General features: G+C 40.3%; 1 protein-coding gene across 2 annotated transcripts in view; it reads right to left on the bottom strand.

Moving 5' to 3' along the window:
- The window catches only part of kdm5a (lysine demethylase 5A), a 172,831-nt gene that overhangs the window by 24,531 nt on the left and 132,113 nt on the right, over nt 1–16,187 (bottom strand). For both annotated transcript variants that reach the window (XM_072268102.1, XM_072268103.1), the window contains 4 exons: nt 14,327–14,506; nt 8,507–8,659; nt 6,279–6,830; nt 4,131–4,274 (listed from right to left, as the gene is read on the bottom strand). In XM_072268102.1, coding sequence (XP_072124203.1) covers nt 4,131–4,274; nt 6,279–6,830; nt 8,507–8,659; nt 14,327–14,506 — 1,029 coding nt within the window. The remainder of the gene's footprint in view (nt 1–4,130; nt 4,275–6,278; nt 6,831–8,506; nt 8,660–14,326; nt 14,507–16,187) is intronic.

Genomic DNA, 16,187 nt, shown 5'->3' with positions numbered 1-16,187 from the left:
TTTTTGTTGGGTACGTGAAGCAGTCCATATTCCAAGTCTCCTGTAGTAATGTTCCCCAACTCTTTCTGCACTACACTGACTACATTGGTGCTGCTTTAAGCACCCATGCTGATCTCAATTTTATCAACTTTGCATCCAACCTCCACATTCCCTTTCTCCGAAGGTCCACTTTCCTCCCCCATCAGATTCCTCCTTCTCCAGCCCTTTACCTTTCTCACTCATCTGGCTTCACTTATCACCTTTTAGCTATCCTCCTTCCCCTCTCCCCCTCATGTTTTTATCCTGGTGTCTTCAACTTCCCTTTCCAGTTGTGATGAAGGGTCTTGGCGCAAAACTTCAACTGTTTATTCATTTTCATATACGCTGACCTGCTGAGTTCCTCCAGCACTTTGTGTGTGTTGCTAGGGATAAAAGGTGTTTTCTGTTAAAACTTGCCCAGACCTCTGAAATTACACTCCAATTAAATTTTTGTTAATATTTTTGTTTTCTGTTCATGGAACGTGAAATCATAAAACAAGGCTATCATTATCTATTCTTAAATGTCCTTTCAATTCATCTGCTCATTCAACACAGAAAACAGAGATCACATATAGACAAGGTTTTTTTTAAAAACGGTTTCCTGAATTCCATTACTGAGTCACGATTGTTTTTTTACAACATCCTGTTCACTTCACAACCAACATTACCAAGCTTTTTATTTCAACTTTTTCCTCAAATAGTAAATTTTAACATAATCCAAGTCCATAAGACTATAAGACAAATGAGCAGAAATAGCTATTCAGCCCATTGAGTTTGCTCCACTATTCCATTATGGCTGATTTAATATCACTCTCAAACCCATTCCCCTGCCTTCTCCCCTTCTCCCCATAACCTATGATGCCCTCGTTAATCAAGAACCTATCAACCTCCAGCTTAAATATACCCCATGACTTGGCCTGCACAGCTGTCTGTGGCAAAGAATTCCACACATTCACCACCCTCTGAATAAAACCATTCCTTCTCATCTCTGCAATAAATGAATGTCTCTCACTTCTGAGGCTGATCCCTCTGACCCTAGATTCCCGCACTATAGGTATCATTCTCTCCATTTCCACTCTGCCTAGGCCTTTCAATATTCAACAGGTTTCAATGAGATTCCCCCTGCTGCCCCCCCCCCCATTCTTCTAAACTCAAGTACAGGCCCAGAGTCACTCATCCTGGGGTCATTCCAGTGAACTTCCTCTGAACCTTCTCCCATGCCAGCTCATATTTTCTTAGATTCAGGGGTCCAAAACTGCTCACAATGACTTATAAAGCCTCAGCATTACATCCTGGCTTTTGTATTCTAGTCCTCTCGAAATGAATGCTAACATTGCATTTGCCTTCCTTACCACTGACTCAACCTGTAAGTTTACCTTCAAGGAATCCTACACAAAGACTCCCAAGTCCCTTCGCACCTCAAATTTTTGAATTTTCTCCCCATTAGAAAATAGTCCATGCCTTTATTCCTTCTGCCAAAGAGCATGACCATGCACTTCCCTGCACTATATTCCATCTACCATTTCTTTGCCCATTCTCCCAATGTGCCTCATTCCTCCTGCAGACACCCCACTTCCTCAACACTTCTAGCCCCTCCACCTACCTTCGTATTGTCTGTAAACATGGGCACTAAGCCATCGATCCCTTCATCCAAATCACTGACATATAACATGAAAAGGAGCGGTCCCAATACCAACCCCTTTGGCACACCACTAGTAACCGGCAACCAATCAGAACATGTTCCCTTTATTCCCATTCTCCACCTTCCAGTCAGCCACTCACCTATGTATGCTAGTATCTTTCCTGTAATACCATGGGCTCTTATCTTGTTAAGCAGCCTCATGTGCAACACCTTGACAAATGCCTTCTGAAAATCTATGTAAGCAACATTCACTGACTCTCCTTTGACAATGCTGTCTGTTATTTCCCCAAAGAATTTCAACAGATTTCTCAGGCAAGATTTTCCCTGCTGACTACGACCCATTACATCATGTGCCTCAAGTACCCCAAAACCTCATCCTTAAAAATACACTCCAACATCTTTCCAACCACTTAAGTCAGTCTAACTGGTCTACAATTTCCTTTCTTCTGCCTCCCTCCCTTTTTAAAGAGTGGGATGACATTTGCAAATTTTCATACCACAGTAACCATTCTAGAGTCCAGTGATTCTTGAAAGGTCAATACTAATGTCTCCACAATCTCTTCAGCTATCTCCTTCAGAACCCTGGATTGTCATGTATCTGGTCCAGGTGACTTATCTACCCTTCAGACCTTTCTGCTCCCCAGCAGCAGCTTCTTAGTAATGGCAACTGCATGCACTTCTGCCCCCAACACTCTTGAACATCTGGCATTCTGCTAGTGTCTTTCGTGGTGAAGACTAACACAAAATACTCAAGTTTGTCCACCAGTTCTTTGACCACCCCCCCCTTTACTACCTCTCCAGCGTCATTTCCCAATGGTCCAATATACACATTGGGAAAAAAAATTGCATCCTCCTTCAAACTATTAGCTATCTTACCTCCATATTTCATCTTTTCTCTGCTTAGGGCTTTTTTTTTTTTAAAAACTTGCCTTCTGTTGGTTTTTAAAAAGCTTCCCAATCCTCTACCTTCCCACTATTTTTTGCTATATGTTCCCTCATGCTTTTATGCTCTAAAGTCTCTGGATATCTGTTTACAAACTTATCCCCTACCCTGCTGCCCCAGACATTAATACATCTCCCCAACCCCCCCATGCCATCTGACGTTCTTCAGCCAAGTAACATCTTCATAATCTACCTCTTTACTATCACATGCTTCTTGTAGTGCAGCTGTAAGTCTATCGCCTTATACAATTCCAACACAAATCCTTACTTTTGCATACTATGCCTCAGTCAGTAAATACTTTTTTAAGCTACCTTATCTAACTCTGCTACCCTCAGGGTAATGAGAACATGCGCTCCTTTCAATAACTTGTCTGCCTCCAGTGTGACCTATCTGGAACATCACTTTCTCCCTTATTAAACAAAGGTATTGGTGCTTTAGCTACCAAAAGTGGCCAAACAGGACTTAAATACAAAGATTTCTTTTTTCCATTCTTGCTTCTTATAGCAGACAGATCTTGCCCTACCAACTTATCTACTTCTACAGGTGATGGATATCTTAAAATTCATTTGTTAACTATCAATTTCAATTATTCACACTTTCTCCTCAGCTTTAATTACTGTCCTCCCATTTTGTGAAAACAGAAGACAACGCATCTACTTGGAAGTATTCCAGTATTCTCCACGTCCACAATCCCTTTTACCTTTCTTGGTCACTAACAAATCTGAGGCTTTTGTTTTATTAATGAAGCCTTTATCATATTGAACCAATAACTGCATCATTCTGTGCCTCTCTAATTTTCTTTCAAATTTCACCCCCTTTTGTTTTCGCTGCTGGGAATGTTTTTTAGATAGAGAACACATTTGTTCTGCATATATATTGTTCTCTCCTCACTCACTGCAAACAATTACTTGCTTGTAATTTAGTTTTGCTTCGACTGATCAAAAATGGCCTGACCCCAATTGCAAACTTTGACTCCTGGGTAACTGTACTCTCAACTATGTCCATGCTAAATGCTTACAACCTCCAAAATTTCTCCTACTGCTACTTCTCCCACCAAAGAGTTCCATTCCAAAGCTCCAGTCCTGAATTGTACACTCCTAGGGATTGTTATATATTGATTAATATGTCTTCAGGAGAACACTATCAAAGAGTTCTTCACCCAGTGTATTATCTTGAGTCATCCATGGAGCCCCAGCATCAGTTACCCTTCTTATGGTCAAGTCCAGATTGTCTTCAAATTATCTTTGCAGATCTCCATTGATCACTCAATCATTCAAATCTCTTTATCATTCAATACTCTTTGTAACCATTCCACCCTCATCCCTTTAGAAGTTACAATAAAACTAAATGGAAGTAATACGGATTACCTGTTATTCTCAGGAAGAACAGCGTGAATGAAAGCAGTCAGTAATGTAGTAGAGATTGAAAATGTATAATAAGTGAACAATGTACAAATTCACCCAGGAGAAATATTTTAGACTTAAGACGAATCTCTCTGAAGAGAAGATCTACATAAAAATTACTCACTTTTTTCTCATAGCAATATGCTTCCCTGACATCATCATCAGAATCTGTTTCCTCCTCATCTAAATCAAGAGATTTTCTGGGTGAGGATGCCAGATTCCCCATGGCCCTGCTGAAGGCAGACTGCTGAACACTCTGTAAATGTTCCTGTGAAGAGATTAAATTCAACAGTTTAATCAAATATCACTTTACAGAGAAAATTTGGACTGCCTCTACCATCAGATACTTCCCTGCAAAGTAACCAACTTGATTTGTATATGCCTTTTAACAGAGTAAAATATTCCAAAGTACTTCAAAATATCACTAACCAGATGAGATTTAACAGTGATTGAAATAGCAACTTTGGACTGATGTGAAGGAATTTGCTCAGAGACAGACTCTGGGAATGTCTCAAAGGAACAATGAAAGTAACAATTGAAATACTTCCATGCACACAGCTGCCAACAGAGAGGTAGTATAACTGAACATGAGAGAGTGATGTCGTGTTGTAGGGTTGGCTGGAGGACCGATGGAAGGATGTGAATACTAGGAAAGTAATTTTAAGTTGGAAGTATGCCTGATGGGAGCCAGTGTGGTTCAGCCAGCAAAGTTGAACTAGTTGAAGTTTATGAAGGATGGAGGTTGGAGGACAATTGGAAATGGCACTGAACCATATAATCAAGAGATTCTATAGGTATGATGAAGCAGGGTTTGTAGCAGGCAACATAAGATGAAAGAACATGATGCATGAAGGCAAGCAATGATACATGAAGCTCAGCACGGGGTAAAATATTTCCAACTCTACCAAAGCCAGGAAGCAGAGGGTTAACGTGCAGTTAAAGCAAAAAGCAAATTAGCTTTCACAGGGAGGTGTTTTGAGTAAAAGTCTTATAACCATTATACAGAGCCTTGATGAAACAACTCCTGGAGAGCTGTGTGCAGGTGTTCTCCTTACCCAAAAGATACACTTGTCACAGAGGTAATATAACAAATGTTCATCAGGCTGATTCTGGGAAGGCAGGAAGATCATACATGCAGAAATTGATTAAGCCCGTATTTAGGCTTTAGGTCTCATTGAAACATATAAAATTCTGGCTGAAGCTGGCTGGCTGAAGCAGAAATTTTCCCCTTAACAGAGATCTAGTTGGTCTTTGAAATGAGGAAATCATTTTTTTTATTCGTAGGGAGACAAATCTTGTGAAGAATATCTTGAGGAAAAATATAGATTGCAATGGAACACCCTTTGTTTGCATGAATGAGCATGATTCCAACAACTTTCAGGAAACATGGCAACAACAAAAGCAAAGTAGCTGACTGGACTGGCATCCATCACACAAAATACTCACTCTCTCCTCCAGCAGAACAGCAAGGTGCACCAGCTACGGTGCAGTGCAGTTCACTGAGCAGGCTCCTCAAAGATTAGAAAATATCACTGAAGGTATTATGGGAGAAGAGTTCATTGATAGTCAGAAACTTAGCTTTCAGCCACCACCCATGCTGCTCATCAAACACCCAATTACATTGATCTTGCTTTATTCCCATTCATTCCCAATCATCTCCAGATTTTACCACTCACCCATACATTATGGGTAACTATGTGGCTAATTAATCTATCAGCATGCAAATCTTTCAGCTGCACATCTCAAGATCAGCTGTTCTTTACTACTTTCTGAAGTTGCTGGTGCCTTATCCTTTGAAGACACAGTGTTACTTAATATATTGACCATTTTTTCCTCAATTGAAAAGCAAAAAAGCTGCAGATGCTGGATATCCAAAATAACAACACGAGGTGCTAGAAATACTGAGGAGGTCATGCAGCAATCATGCAGAGGCAATCACTTAATGCTTCAGGGCAACAACCCTTTGTCAGAACACTGATTATCAATTCAGACCTCAACAGCTACAGTTAATACCTCTATAAAAGTCATGAATATTTTCTAGTGACATGATGTAACCAGTGTGAATTGCTGAGATAAATATGAACAATTCTACTTCTTGGTATACAAGCTAACCTTTCAATATATAATAATAATAGATTTGGACATTATGTGCAGGAAAGTTGGGGCCTGGGACCTTGAATATGTCATTCTCTCCTCCTTTTAAGATTAGTTTTCCACTATTGTAGTTATTCTCAACGCACAACTCTTCAGATGCTTTTGATGATGGTCTTACCTGTAAATCTGGATTAGCTGCTGCCTTTTGTAATTCAGCACTAATAATCTTCTCTGTCTTTTCCCTAGCTGCCTGCTCCACCATGCGTTGGCTTAGTACAGACAACTTGGCAAGTGCAGAAGACAGTTCCTCTGTAGCTAGGGCTTGTCTAGCTCGGTCTTGCCAACTCATTGCTCTCTCTGTCAGGCATTGCAAGGCATCTCCTTCTGGCAAACGAACTGAAAGCTTCTGAAGGGAAACAAGGAGCGACAAGATGGTCTCAAGTCTTGGTCGTCGGGATCGCATGCACAATGGACACAAGAACTTCACCTCCTTAGTTTGCCAACCTAGTCCTTTCTTCTGTGTGCCAGTTTTTGGAAGTGTAACGCAAGTGCTGTGAAACCAGTCTTTACAAAGTTCACACTGAAGCATAAACCCACTGGCTATCTTCCGACATACACAGAACTTCACCTCTTCAATACGGTCCACCAATGTCATTTTAGCTAAATTTGCTGCCCTCAAAGAATGCATGGCTTCACATTCTTTCTGTTCCATTACTCGAAAGCTTGCAATCTGAGGATAAATTAACACTATTTAATTATACGTCACTTAAATTGCAAATCAAAACAGTAATGCTTGGGACAAAAACAATGAATGACATTTAAATCTCAATAGGGTATCAATGTGGAATGATCAGTGTGCTCATGAAGACCACACCAACCCTCAATAAAACATCAATTACAGTAAATTGCAGTTGCACAATACCTTCAAAAACAGCAAATAACATTGAGCTGTTACATTCACTAGTCCAATGATTTATTGTGTATAAATGGGAGTTATGTTTTATCTAGTAGTTAAGCAATTTTAAATATTTTAGTCAACTGTAATTTTCTTTTGGCAGTTCACAATGAGCCAAGTGAACATCTTATCATAATGTTTTCATTGAGTATGTTAACAGCCTGCTGAGTATGAACTTGAACTTGGTAGTATTACCAATTTTAAAAACTCAGATGTCAAATCTTCTTCCATGAGTACAGGCAATTTCAATTCTACTTCGTACATAATGATCTCAGTCTTTTTCAACTATATAGGGCTAAAATGACTGCACTGATGAGATACACCATTTGCATCAAGATGATACACTGAAAAATACAGCAGCTGGACAGTGTGTGGACTGAATGGATCTACCTCCATGTAATTTCATTATAATGTGAAACTACTGTTCCACTTAAAGGTATCCAGGATAAATACTGAATTAAAACATTTATTTTCACTTCAAACTATTCTACATTTTGAGTTTCTGGAGACAGTGGAGAACCAGAATAAACTGCAGCTGAAGTGTGACAGTAAAGGAAGCAGCTGCTTCACTGTACATTAATCATTCCATTGAATGATACTCATCTTAAAACATCTTCAATTTTTCTTTTTACTTTTTGGTTTCCTTTTACTGAATAACTCATTCCAAAATTCTTCCAGTCTGTTGAACACAATGGAAAATTGGTAATCAGAATGAATTGTAGAAACCAAAACTGATGGTTGTGAAAATAGATACTGTCTACAAGAAGCGCGATTGTTATTAGGTCAGGTAAAAAAAAAAAGTTATCAGCTATGCTTTCAAATTATTTTTAGGACATCAGCATCATTAACATAGCCAGAACATGTTGCTCACTTCAAATCGCTCTTGAGAAGGCAATGAGCCACTTACTTGAACCAATGCAGTCATTCAGGTGAAAACATTCTCTTAATGTTGTTGGGCAAAGGTTTCCAGGATTTACACCCACCAACAATGTAGGATGAAGGATATATTTCCAAGTCAGGATGATGAGTGACTTGGAAAGAAATATGACACAGTGTTCCATATGACCAATGCTCAGTCCTCCTTGATTAGAGATTGTGAGTTTGAGAGGCATTGTCGGCCTAAGTAATTATGGAGCATTTTGTTAACATTTGAAGCAGCAGATTGGTGGAGGGAATAACTGCTTAAAGTGGTCGATAGTGAAGTCACAAATGTGGCTGCCTTATACTGGTGGTGATGAGCTTCTTCAGTGCTACTGGATTGGACTGAGGTGAAGCTTGTGCATGCGTGCGTGAACAGTCGGGGCTTGTCAAGTTGAATGTCATTTCTCATTCCACTAAAAAGCCTGGTTACTTACAAGATATTAATTATTTGAAACAATTTAATTATTTTAAATATACAATTATTCCAATGAAGGCTGGAAGTTCAGAAAACCAAGATGCTCAATACTTACAACTGCATTTGGATCACTGGATTGTTCAGTCACCTCTTCCAAGTCACTTATGCTTTCCAAATCTAGCTCTCTGTCTTTCACTAATGCTTTCATTTTTTTCCGTTTATTCTTCCCACTACTGTATATTCCGATATTTGTCCTGGGACTCAGCACCTAAAGTGGATTAGCAATCATATTCTGAGATGAAAAAAAATTAATTCCAATTTGTTGTTCCATCATAAGATTGATTTTTAAAAATATTTACATATATTTCCATTATTAATTCTACTATAACCATAGCTTACTTATCTGCCAAATGCTTCCTGAATCCTTTTGACTAATCTGATCTTTACAAATCAGGCTTACATTCTGTTGTCTCGAAAGTGCAGTTAAATTAAGCCAGGAAGAGCACAGAGAGTTGATTATTTGCACAGGGCAAGGAAAGTGGAAACTATTAAAGTGGTTTTTTAAGGCTGTCTCATCCTTTTTTTGTCAGCATTGACATCCAGTGCATTTCAACAACATGCTCCTCCAATGCATTAACCCCTCCTTCTTCCAAGAACAGAGGTCCCCTCAATTAGTTCCCACCATTTCCTGCCTGTCAAGTGAACAGTAACTCTACTCCCTCCAAGGTGTTGCCATGATAATCTATATGCTATTTTTGTGAAATATACAGAATATTCTTTATACCATATCCTCTCTGATACCTTCCTCCACATCTTTTCCAGTACATTGATCAGTCTATGGGTACCGACTTCAGTTCTTGCTTCAAAGTGTAAATTACAACATCCCACTTATCTGAGCACAATGCTAATACTAAACTACCTATCTTCCTTTATATAGGAGAGCATAGTAAAATTACTCCACAGTTCATCCAACTACATAACCACATCCCATAGGAACTGGATTCCATTCACCCAGTTTCTATGTCACCATCACATGGGGCGCAAAGATGGCAACTTCCCTATCAGAACTTACAGCATGCCTAAACACACTGGCTTCTGCAGATACTGGATATTCAGCAGGTCAGACAGAATCAATGGAAAGGAATAAACAATCAATGTTTCAGGGTGAGGCCCTTTATCAGGACTGGGCCAGCATTTTGAAACTGTTACTCTGCATCCATCCACAATAGAGTAGATAACATGTGACCTTCACATATCTGCACTCACCCCTTCTCCATCTACCTGCTGTTACAGAGGAGGGTTCCCCTTCCTCCCCAGAACTCTCCACATACAATGGATTCACACCACACCAAGAATATTTTGTTTGGTCTGAAAGCACAAGTTTCCAGATACCCATTATTTTAAATCTATTTCACTCCCACTCAGATCTCTGGAACGTTTTATGGGGTGATAAAAGTGAAGTTCACCCTATAGGAAACAAATGCCTCATCTTTTAAATTGTGTACTTCATAGCCTTTGAGACAAAGTACAAGTTCAATTTCAGACCTGATTCTTAGCTTTCTCCTTTCAAACAACAACTGTAGTTAATGATTCTGTTTTCCCTTTTATATTCATTCATGTTTTGCCTGCACCATCCTTTCTCCTTCTAATCACCGAGCTTTAGAAAGCACACAAGGGCCCTCAAGTACCTCATTTGCTCATCAACTTTGCAATGGGAATTTTTACGTTCCCAACTGCATTACAGGCCTGGTTTCCAATTACTTCAGTGACCTCCAGATGGGTTTCTTTTTAAGACTTTACAACAGGGTGGCAGCAGCTCGAAGTAGGCATTACAATGGGGCATTCCATCTCTGCCATCCTGTTTGTGGCAGCCTTCGAGATCATCCTTATTGGAGCATGTGGTTCATGGGATAAAGCTAGAATCAGGACAGAAGCTTCCTCTACTGAGAAGCTACACATGGATGCCACAAGCATTCTTCAGGTGGCTGCATACACAAAGCAGCTACTGAAGAGGCTGGATGAAGATCAAGCCACAAAGCAGATGCTTTTGAAATGAGTCAAAAACGACAACATCACCTTTGTTGTAGGAGATAAGGAAATCCCATTGTTGGCCTGACAGTCCATCCAAAGCCTTGGGAGGCAGTATGCCGCAGAGCTCTCTGATAGGCAGATGGGAAAAGTAGCACAGAATCAGCTTACAGAGGCACTGGCCAGGGTTGACCAAAGGCAACTACTCAAAAGTATAAAGTGTGATGTTACTAGTTCACACTGTACCAAAGGGTGATATGGCCCCTGAAAGTGTAAAATTCCTTCAACAACAAATAGGATGGATAGGATAGCCCACACACATCTGGAAATGCCTGGGGCTACCTCAGTGTTTCTTGGTTACCAGCCTCTTTGGAAAGAACATGTTGCAACTGCCATTGAGATCCATTAGGCTGGGGTACAAGCAGCAGAAAACCATAGCCATTGAGCTGAAGGAGTCCACAGCCTGCTGGCGAGGAGTGCCAATGCCCCAATCCATACCTGCCATAAATGGAGAGCACAAGCTGAAGTAGACCAGGCCATCAGCAGGCTGCAACACCAGGAGGTTGTCAGCAGAGTCCAAGCTGAAAATGCACGACTTGACTGGGGGAAGGCAGAATGATTCTGGTCTGAGGCCTCACAGAAAGAGAGGAAAGCCATGGTAATGCAGGTGATAATGACAGAGCAAGAGCACTACAGGGTGAAAGCCATGGCACAGGGCCACCAGTGAAGATGGACAACATGGGAAGGTACCATCAACAAGTCATTCAACTGGTCTGACTTGTGGAAGGTCCTACAAGCTAGACTCAGCTTCCTCATCAGGGCAACCTATGAAACCTGGCCTTGCCCCCAAAACCTCCAACACATCCTGGCAAAATGCAAGACTACAAATAGTGGCATAACCGGGTCCTAAAGAAGCTGATAGATTTCTAGAGACCTGTAGGCAGGATGTGAGAAGCAGCCTTTCCCCAGTGGGACGGCAACTTATTCCATTTAAGGCTGGGAAGCGCACTAAATTCACCTGCTCCTTCAGGACTCCTCTCCATAGGCAAGGAGTGGAACATGAATGCAGAACTCAGCAGACAGCTACAGTTTCCCATAGAATTCACTACCACATCTCTCTGCCCAGACATAGAACTGTGGTCCATGGCCACCAAAACAATCGTCCTCATTGAGTTAACCATCCCATGGGAGGAAGGAGTGGAGGCTGCCCATGAACTGACGAGGCTTAAGTACTCAGACCTGGAAGCTAAGTGTAAGGAAGCAGGCTGGAGGACCATCATCTACCCTGTGTAAGTAGGATGCCGAGGCTTCATTGGCACTCCAACGACAGGGTTACTCCGTGATATGGCAGCGATTGGAGCGATGCTCATGAGGGCCACCACAGAATTGACTGAAGAGGCAGGAAAGGGTAAATTTTGGCTGTGGCTAAGGAGGAAGGACACAAATTGGGGGACCGACTAACTCCACTGAAAGCTACAGGGGTGGCAGGGAGACATCCCTGACGCTGCTCTGCCACCAGATGTACCAATGAAACATCAATGAATGGTGGTCCCTGGCTGATGACCCTGCAGCTGACCCAAGGGCATTGTTGGAGGTGTGGCAGGCAGCTTCCTGTAAATCTCACAGCTGAAGTGGACTATCCAAATCACTTCATAGGAGGCAAGCTCTGCTTCCATGTCTGCTCTACACCTTTCTCTGATTTCTGTTCAAAGGCAGAACAGCGAAGATATTTGGTAACTTACAGAAGCAGAAAAGTAACTGCCTTTAAGAGAATTGTTAAAGGATCAGCTGAGCAGTTGAAAATGCATCAAAACTTAAACACAAATTTCCCTTACAAAACATCTTACACCTACAACTTTTTTCATTGTAACATTATCACTACATTCCCTTTAAGCTCTCCAAGCTTTGCAGCCTGTAAATACTTAAGTCTTGTACCTTATCACTTCATTCCCTCACTGGAGGAATTTATAACATTAAAAATTAACCAAAACAATGTAATCCAACCACAATTACCAGAAAATCTATCTCAATAAGCAAGCATTTAGAATGCATTAATAAAGTTGTAACAAATTCCTATTGTGGTCCCCAAGAAAAATCTATCATGAAGTGTTGACTTGTTATTTCTTACAACTTATCTTACATCTACAGTTTTTTTCATGGCAACATTATCACTACATTCCCTTTAAGCTCTAAGCTTTGCAGGCTGTGAATATTCAAGCCTCTTACTTTGTCACTCCATTCCCTCACTTTCAACTTCCTATCTTGCCACATACATCAACTCCTACATCTGTCTGAACAACTTTCATCACTGCTTGCCTATCTGATTTACATCAAGTCACCAATGACTCAGAACTTTCTCACATCTGCTTGAGCAAGGCCATTCTGCTATACTGAATAAAACTTGTATTTCCACCTGCGCCAAACCAAAAGAAATGTCATTACAAATCTCAAACCAGAAAGCCTACAAATTGGAACCATAACTGTCAACTTTTGTGTTCCTCATCATAAACTTCCACCTCTCATGTTCTGAAGTTTTAACCATGAAGATCTTAGTTGAATGATGGTCACACATGCAGCCTTGGACTTTAACTTCACCAATGATTTTCTCAGACTATTAATTTTCAATTAAGCCAGGATTCAATCTACAGTCTCCATGCATGTTATTGTTCAACTAAAATTTTCACTGGTGCACCAATTTCAAAGTCATCAGCCTTGCGCACAAATTCTACTGTTCGGATTTAGTACATCCAATTTCCCTGATGTTCCCTACCCCATGATTGGGCAAGCACACACAACCTAACTAGCCTCCCAAGTGCAACTCTACCAATCTCCAGTTTTCTTTCTAAATGCATGGGTCACTGATAAACTAAAAGCACACCCTAACTCGGTCTTCCTTTCCTATCAGTGACAACGGGATATCTAAGGTTTTGTATATGGAAGACCATTAATAGGTCAGTGAAAAGGTCTGATGGGCTGGACTTTGTGTACTTGTCAGGCTCTGATCTATTAGTGCATAGAGGCTACCATCAAATGGAACTTTTATACAAAGGGCTTTGTAAACCAAATCACATCTTAACTGATGAGTTTGGGCCTGCATCACCAGCTGAGCAAGCCCATGCACTCTTAATATTCTGTCATTGCTGATCCTACACCAGTACGTTGACAATATCTTCACCCTCCAACTCATCCCATTAATCACCCACCCAACAAGTTCTTCCCTTTCCACTGCCAATCAGTTGCCCAAAGATACTCTCTCCAATCTCCACACCAATTATCCCAATACTCTTCCCAGCTTCCTGATGTTCCCACTCTGATCTCTCCACTCTTCTGGTGACTCACCCTGACTTCCACTCCCATCTGCAACCTTGTCTATAAATGCTGAGTCCTTCCATCTGCAACTTAAATTGAGAATGCCAAGTAGGACAATTTTGATCTTCAGTCCATTGATTATGTACATCTCATTTACAAGCTTCTACAAATGTGCTTAAAGTCATAATTCCTGGGTGCAGGGAAGAATACAGAACACTACAGCTCTTTAGCCAACAGTGTCATGCCAAATTCTACGATCAATCTAACTCCTTCCTCCTACATAACCCTCCATCTTTCTATCTATGTGACTATATTAAGAGTTTCATAAATGTTCCTAACATATCTGTGTCTACTACCAGCTCTGGCAGCATGCTCCATGCATTCACCACTGTCTGATTTCCCTCTATGCTTTCCTCCAATCACATTAAAATTATGCTCTCATATCAGCCATTTGAACCCTGGGAGAAAGTTTCTGGGTGTCTACTCAATTTATGCTTCTTACCATTTTATAAGCCTCTCATCCTCCTTCACTCCTCACAAGACATGCTCTCTAATCCAGGCAGATCCAAGATGATGAAGATTGTTTTCCAAGTTTTACCTGCAATAATGTGTAGGTAGAGTTCTTCTTCAAGAAGGTTCTAGCAGTTCGTTCTCTCCAGGCACGAGCAGCAGTTACTTGGGACTCCACTTGAGGAAGGGGATCAAGCCGTACTGGGATGGGGCGACCTTTTGCTAGCAGACTTTCCAGCTGATCCAGATATGCATTGCAAGATCCCTTCTGCATCAAAAATATAATAGTAAGGCAGCTTTACAAAAAAACACTTCTATGCCTGCAGGACAAGGCTACAGCTATTATAGGAGACTAAAGAGAAGTTGGATAAAGGTTCTATTGTAAAACAACTCAGAGACGAAAGTAATTTTCTTATTAAAGTATTAGGCAACACAGTTTGTACCTTTTAATGTGGTGTTCAATTGGCTTTTATATAGGCGCTTGAATATGTAGAGAACAGAAGGACAAGAACAGGTTAAAGTGATGAATCTAATTTGGCACCACACTCGGCACAGACATTGTGGGCCACAGGGTCTGTTCCTGTATTGTCCAGTTGCACGTTCTAATGTATTTTACAATATCCACAAGGCCTATGTTCTAATATGTTTTATAATATCCAACAGGCATTCCCTTCCATTAACCAGCATAATCAAGTCATTTATCTATCTGAAGGCTTTCAATAAAATGGTTATTGAACACTAAGATATTTGGCATTGAGAGTCAGACTGGCATGTGCAGAGGATTGGATTAGACCAGAAGGATAAATTAGAAGAGGCTGTAGGGCTGTGAGCAGCGGGATCAATGAAAGATCATACTATTAATAATTTCTAATGATCATTTATGCAGAAGGTATCAAGGCAATTAAGGTGTATGGTTTACTGAAGTAAAAGATCTGTCACAATCTGATTGAATAATGGAGCAAGTATTAGGGCCAAGTAGCCTACTCACATTTCTATTTCTTATGTTCATATCCTGCTTATTCTTCCAGTCCCACCTTTAGTTACCTGAAACTCTTTATACACTACTCCAGGTTAAATTTTCCTCTGGAGATCCATTACCTGCTGCATTAAACAAATACTTGCTGATTTCAAACTACAATGCAGTTCACTTTTCTCTATATTAATTTATACACTTTGCTCTAAACTTTCCGTTCACATCAATGTACCCATGTTCAAGATAATCTCTACAATCCTGCGGCCATTCTAATCCTCAAAAATACTGTATTGAATTTTTTGATTTCCGCAATAAAAAACTATTCCCTTTTGCCGTATCATTGCCTCAAGCACAAGGGGTACAAACCTGAGCACATCCTCTACACAGCTGCTTTAATTATTGAGATACAGCGCAGAATAGGCCCTCCTGGTCCTTCGAGCCGTGTCACCCAGCAACTTTCAATTTAATTTTAGTCTAGTCACTGGACAATTTACAACGACCAATTAACCTACCATATGACGGAAATGTACAAATATTGAAAACCAAATGACACAACAGATTAAAATTTTTTTAAACTGCTCTGTTTGTTTCGTTTCCAATATCAATTTAAGGACATGGAAAAGGATTTGTTAAAAAGAAAAAAATATATGTAACAACCTTCAGGTTTTACTAATGCCTCCTTCCAAGTTTCCTTACCTAGAAGTTTTATTGTAATGCTCTATTTCCATCTTTCTCATACTTGTTTAGCCCCCCCCCCCTTAAAATGCATCTATGCTATTCACTTCAGCCATTGCCTAGCTGGTACAAAGGTTATATTCACACTACACACAGATTTTCCTAAATTCCCCAAGTGATTTCTTGATGACTCTCCTATAATAATGGTTTCTAGTTATGTTTTCCTCCATATTGAAACATTTTCTCTGTAAGCAATTGATCAACTTTTTAAAAATCATTTTAATGATCTACATCAGGTCAT

This window comes from Mobula birostris, chromosome 9 (genome assembly GCF_030028105.1).
Source record: "Mobula birostris isolate sMobBir1 chromosome 9, sMobBir1.hap1, whole genome shotgun sequence".
NCBI lineage: Eukaryota > Metazoa > Chordata > Chondrichthyes > Myliobatiformes > Myliobatidae > Mobula > Mobula birostris.
The sequence above is the reverse complement of the archived record's forward strand: the minus strand, read 5'-3'. Positions and strand labels throughout refer to the sequence as shown.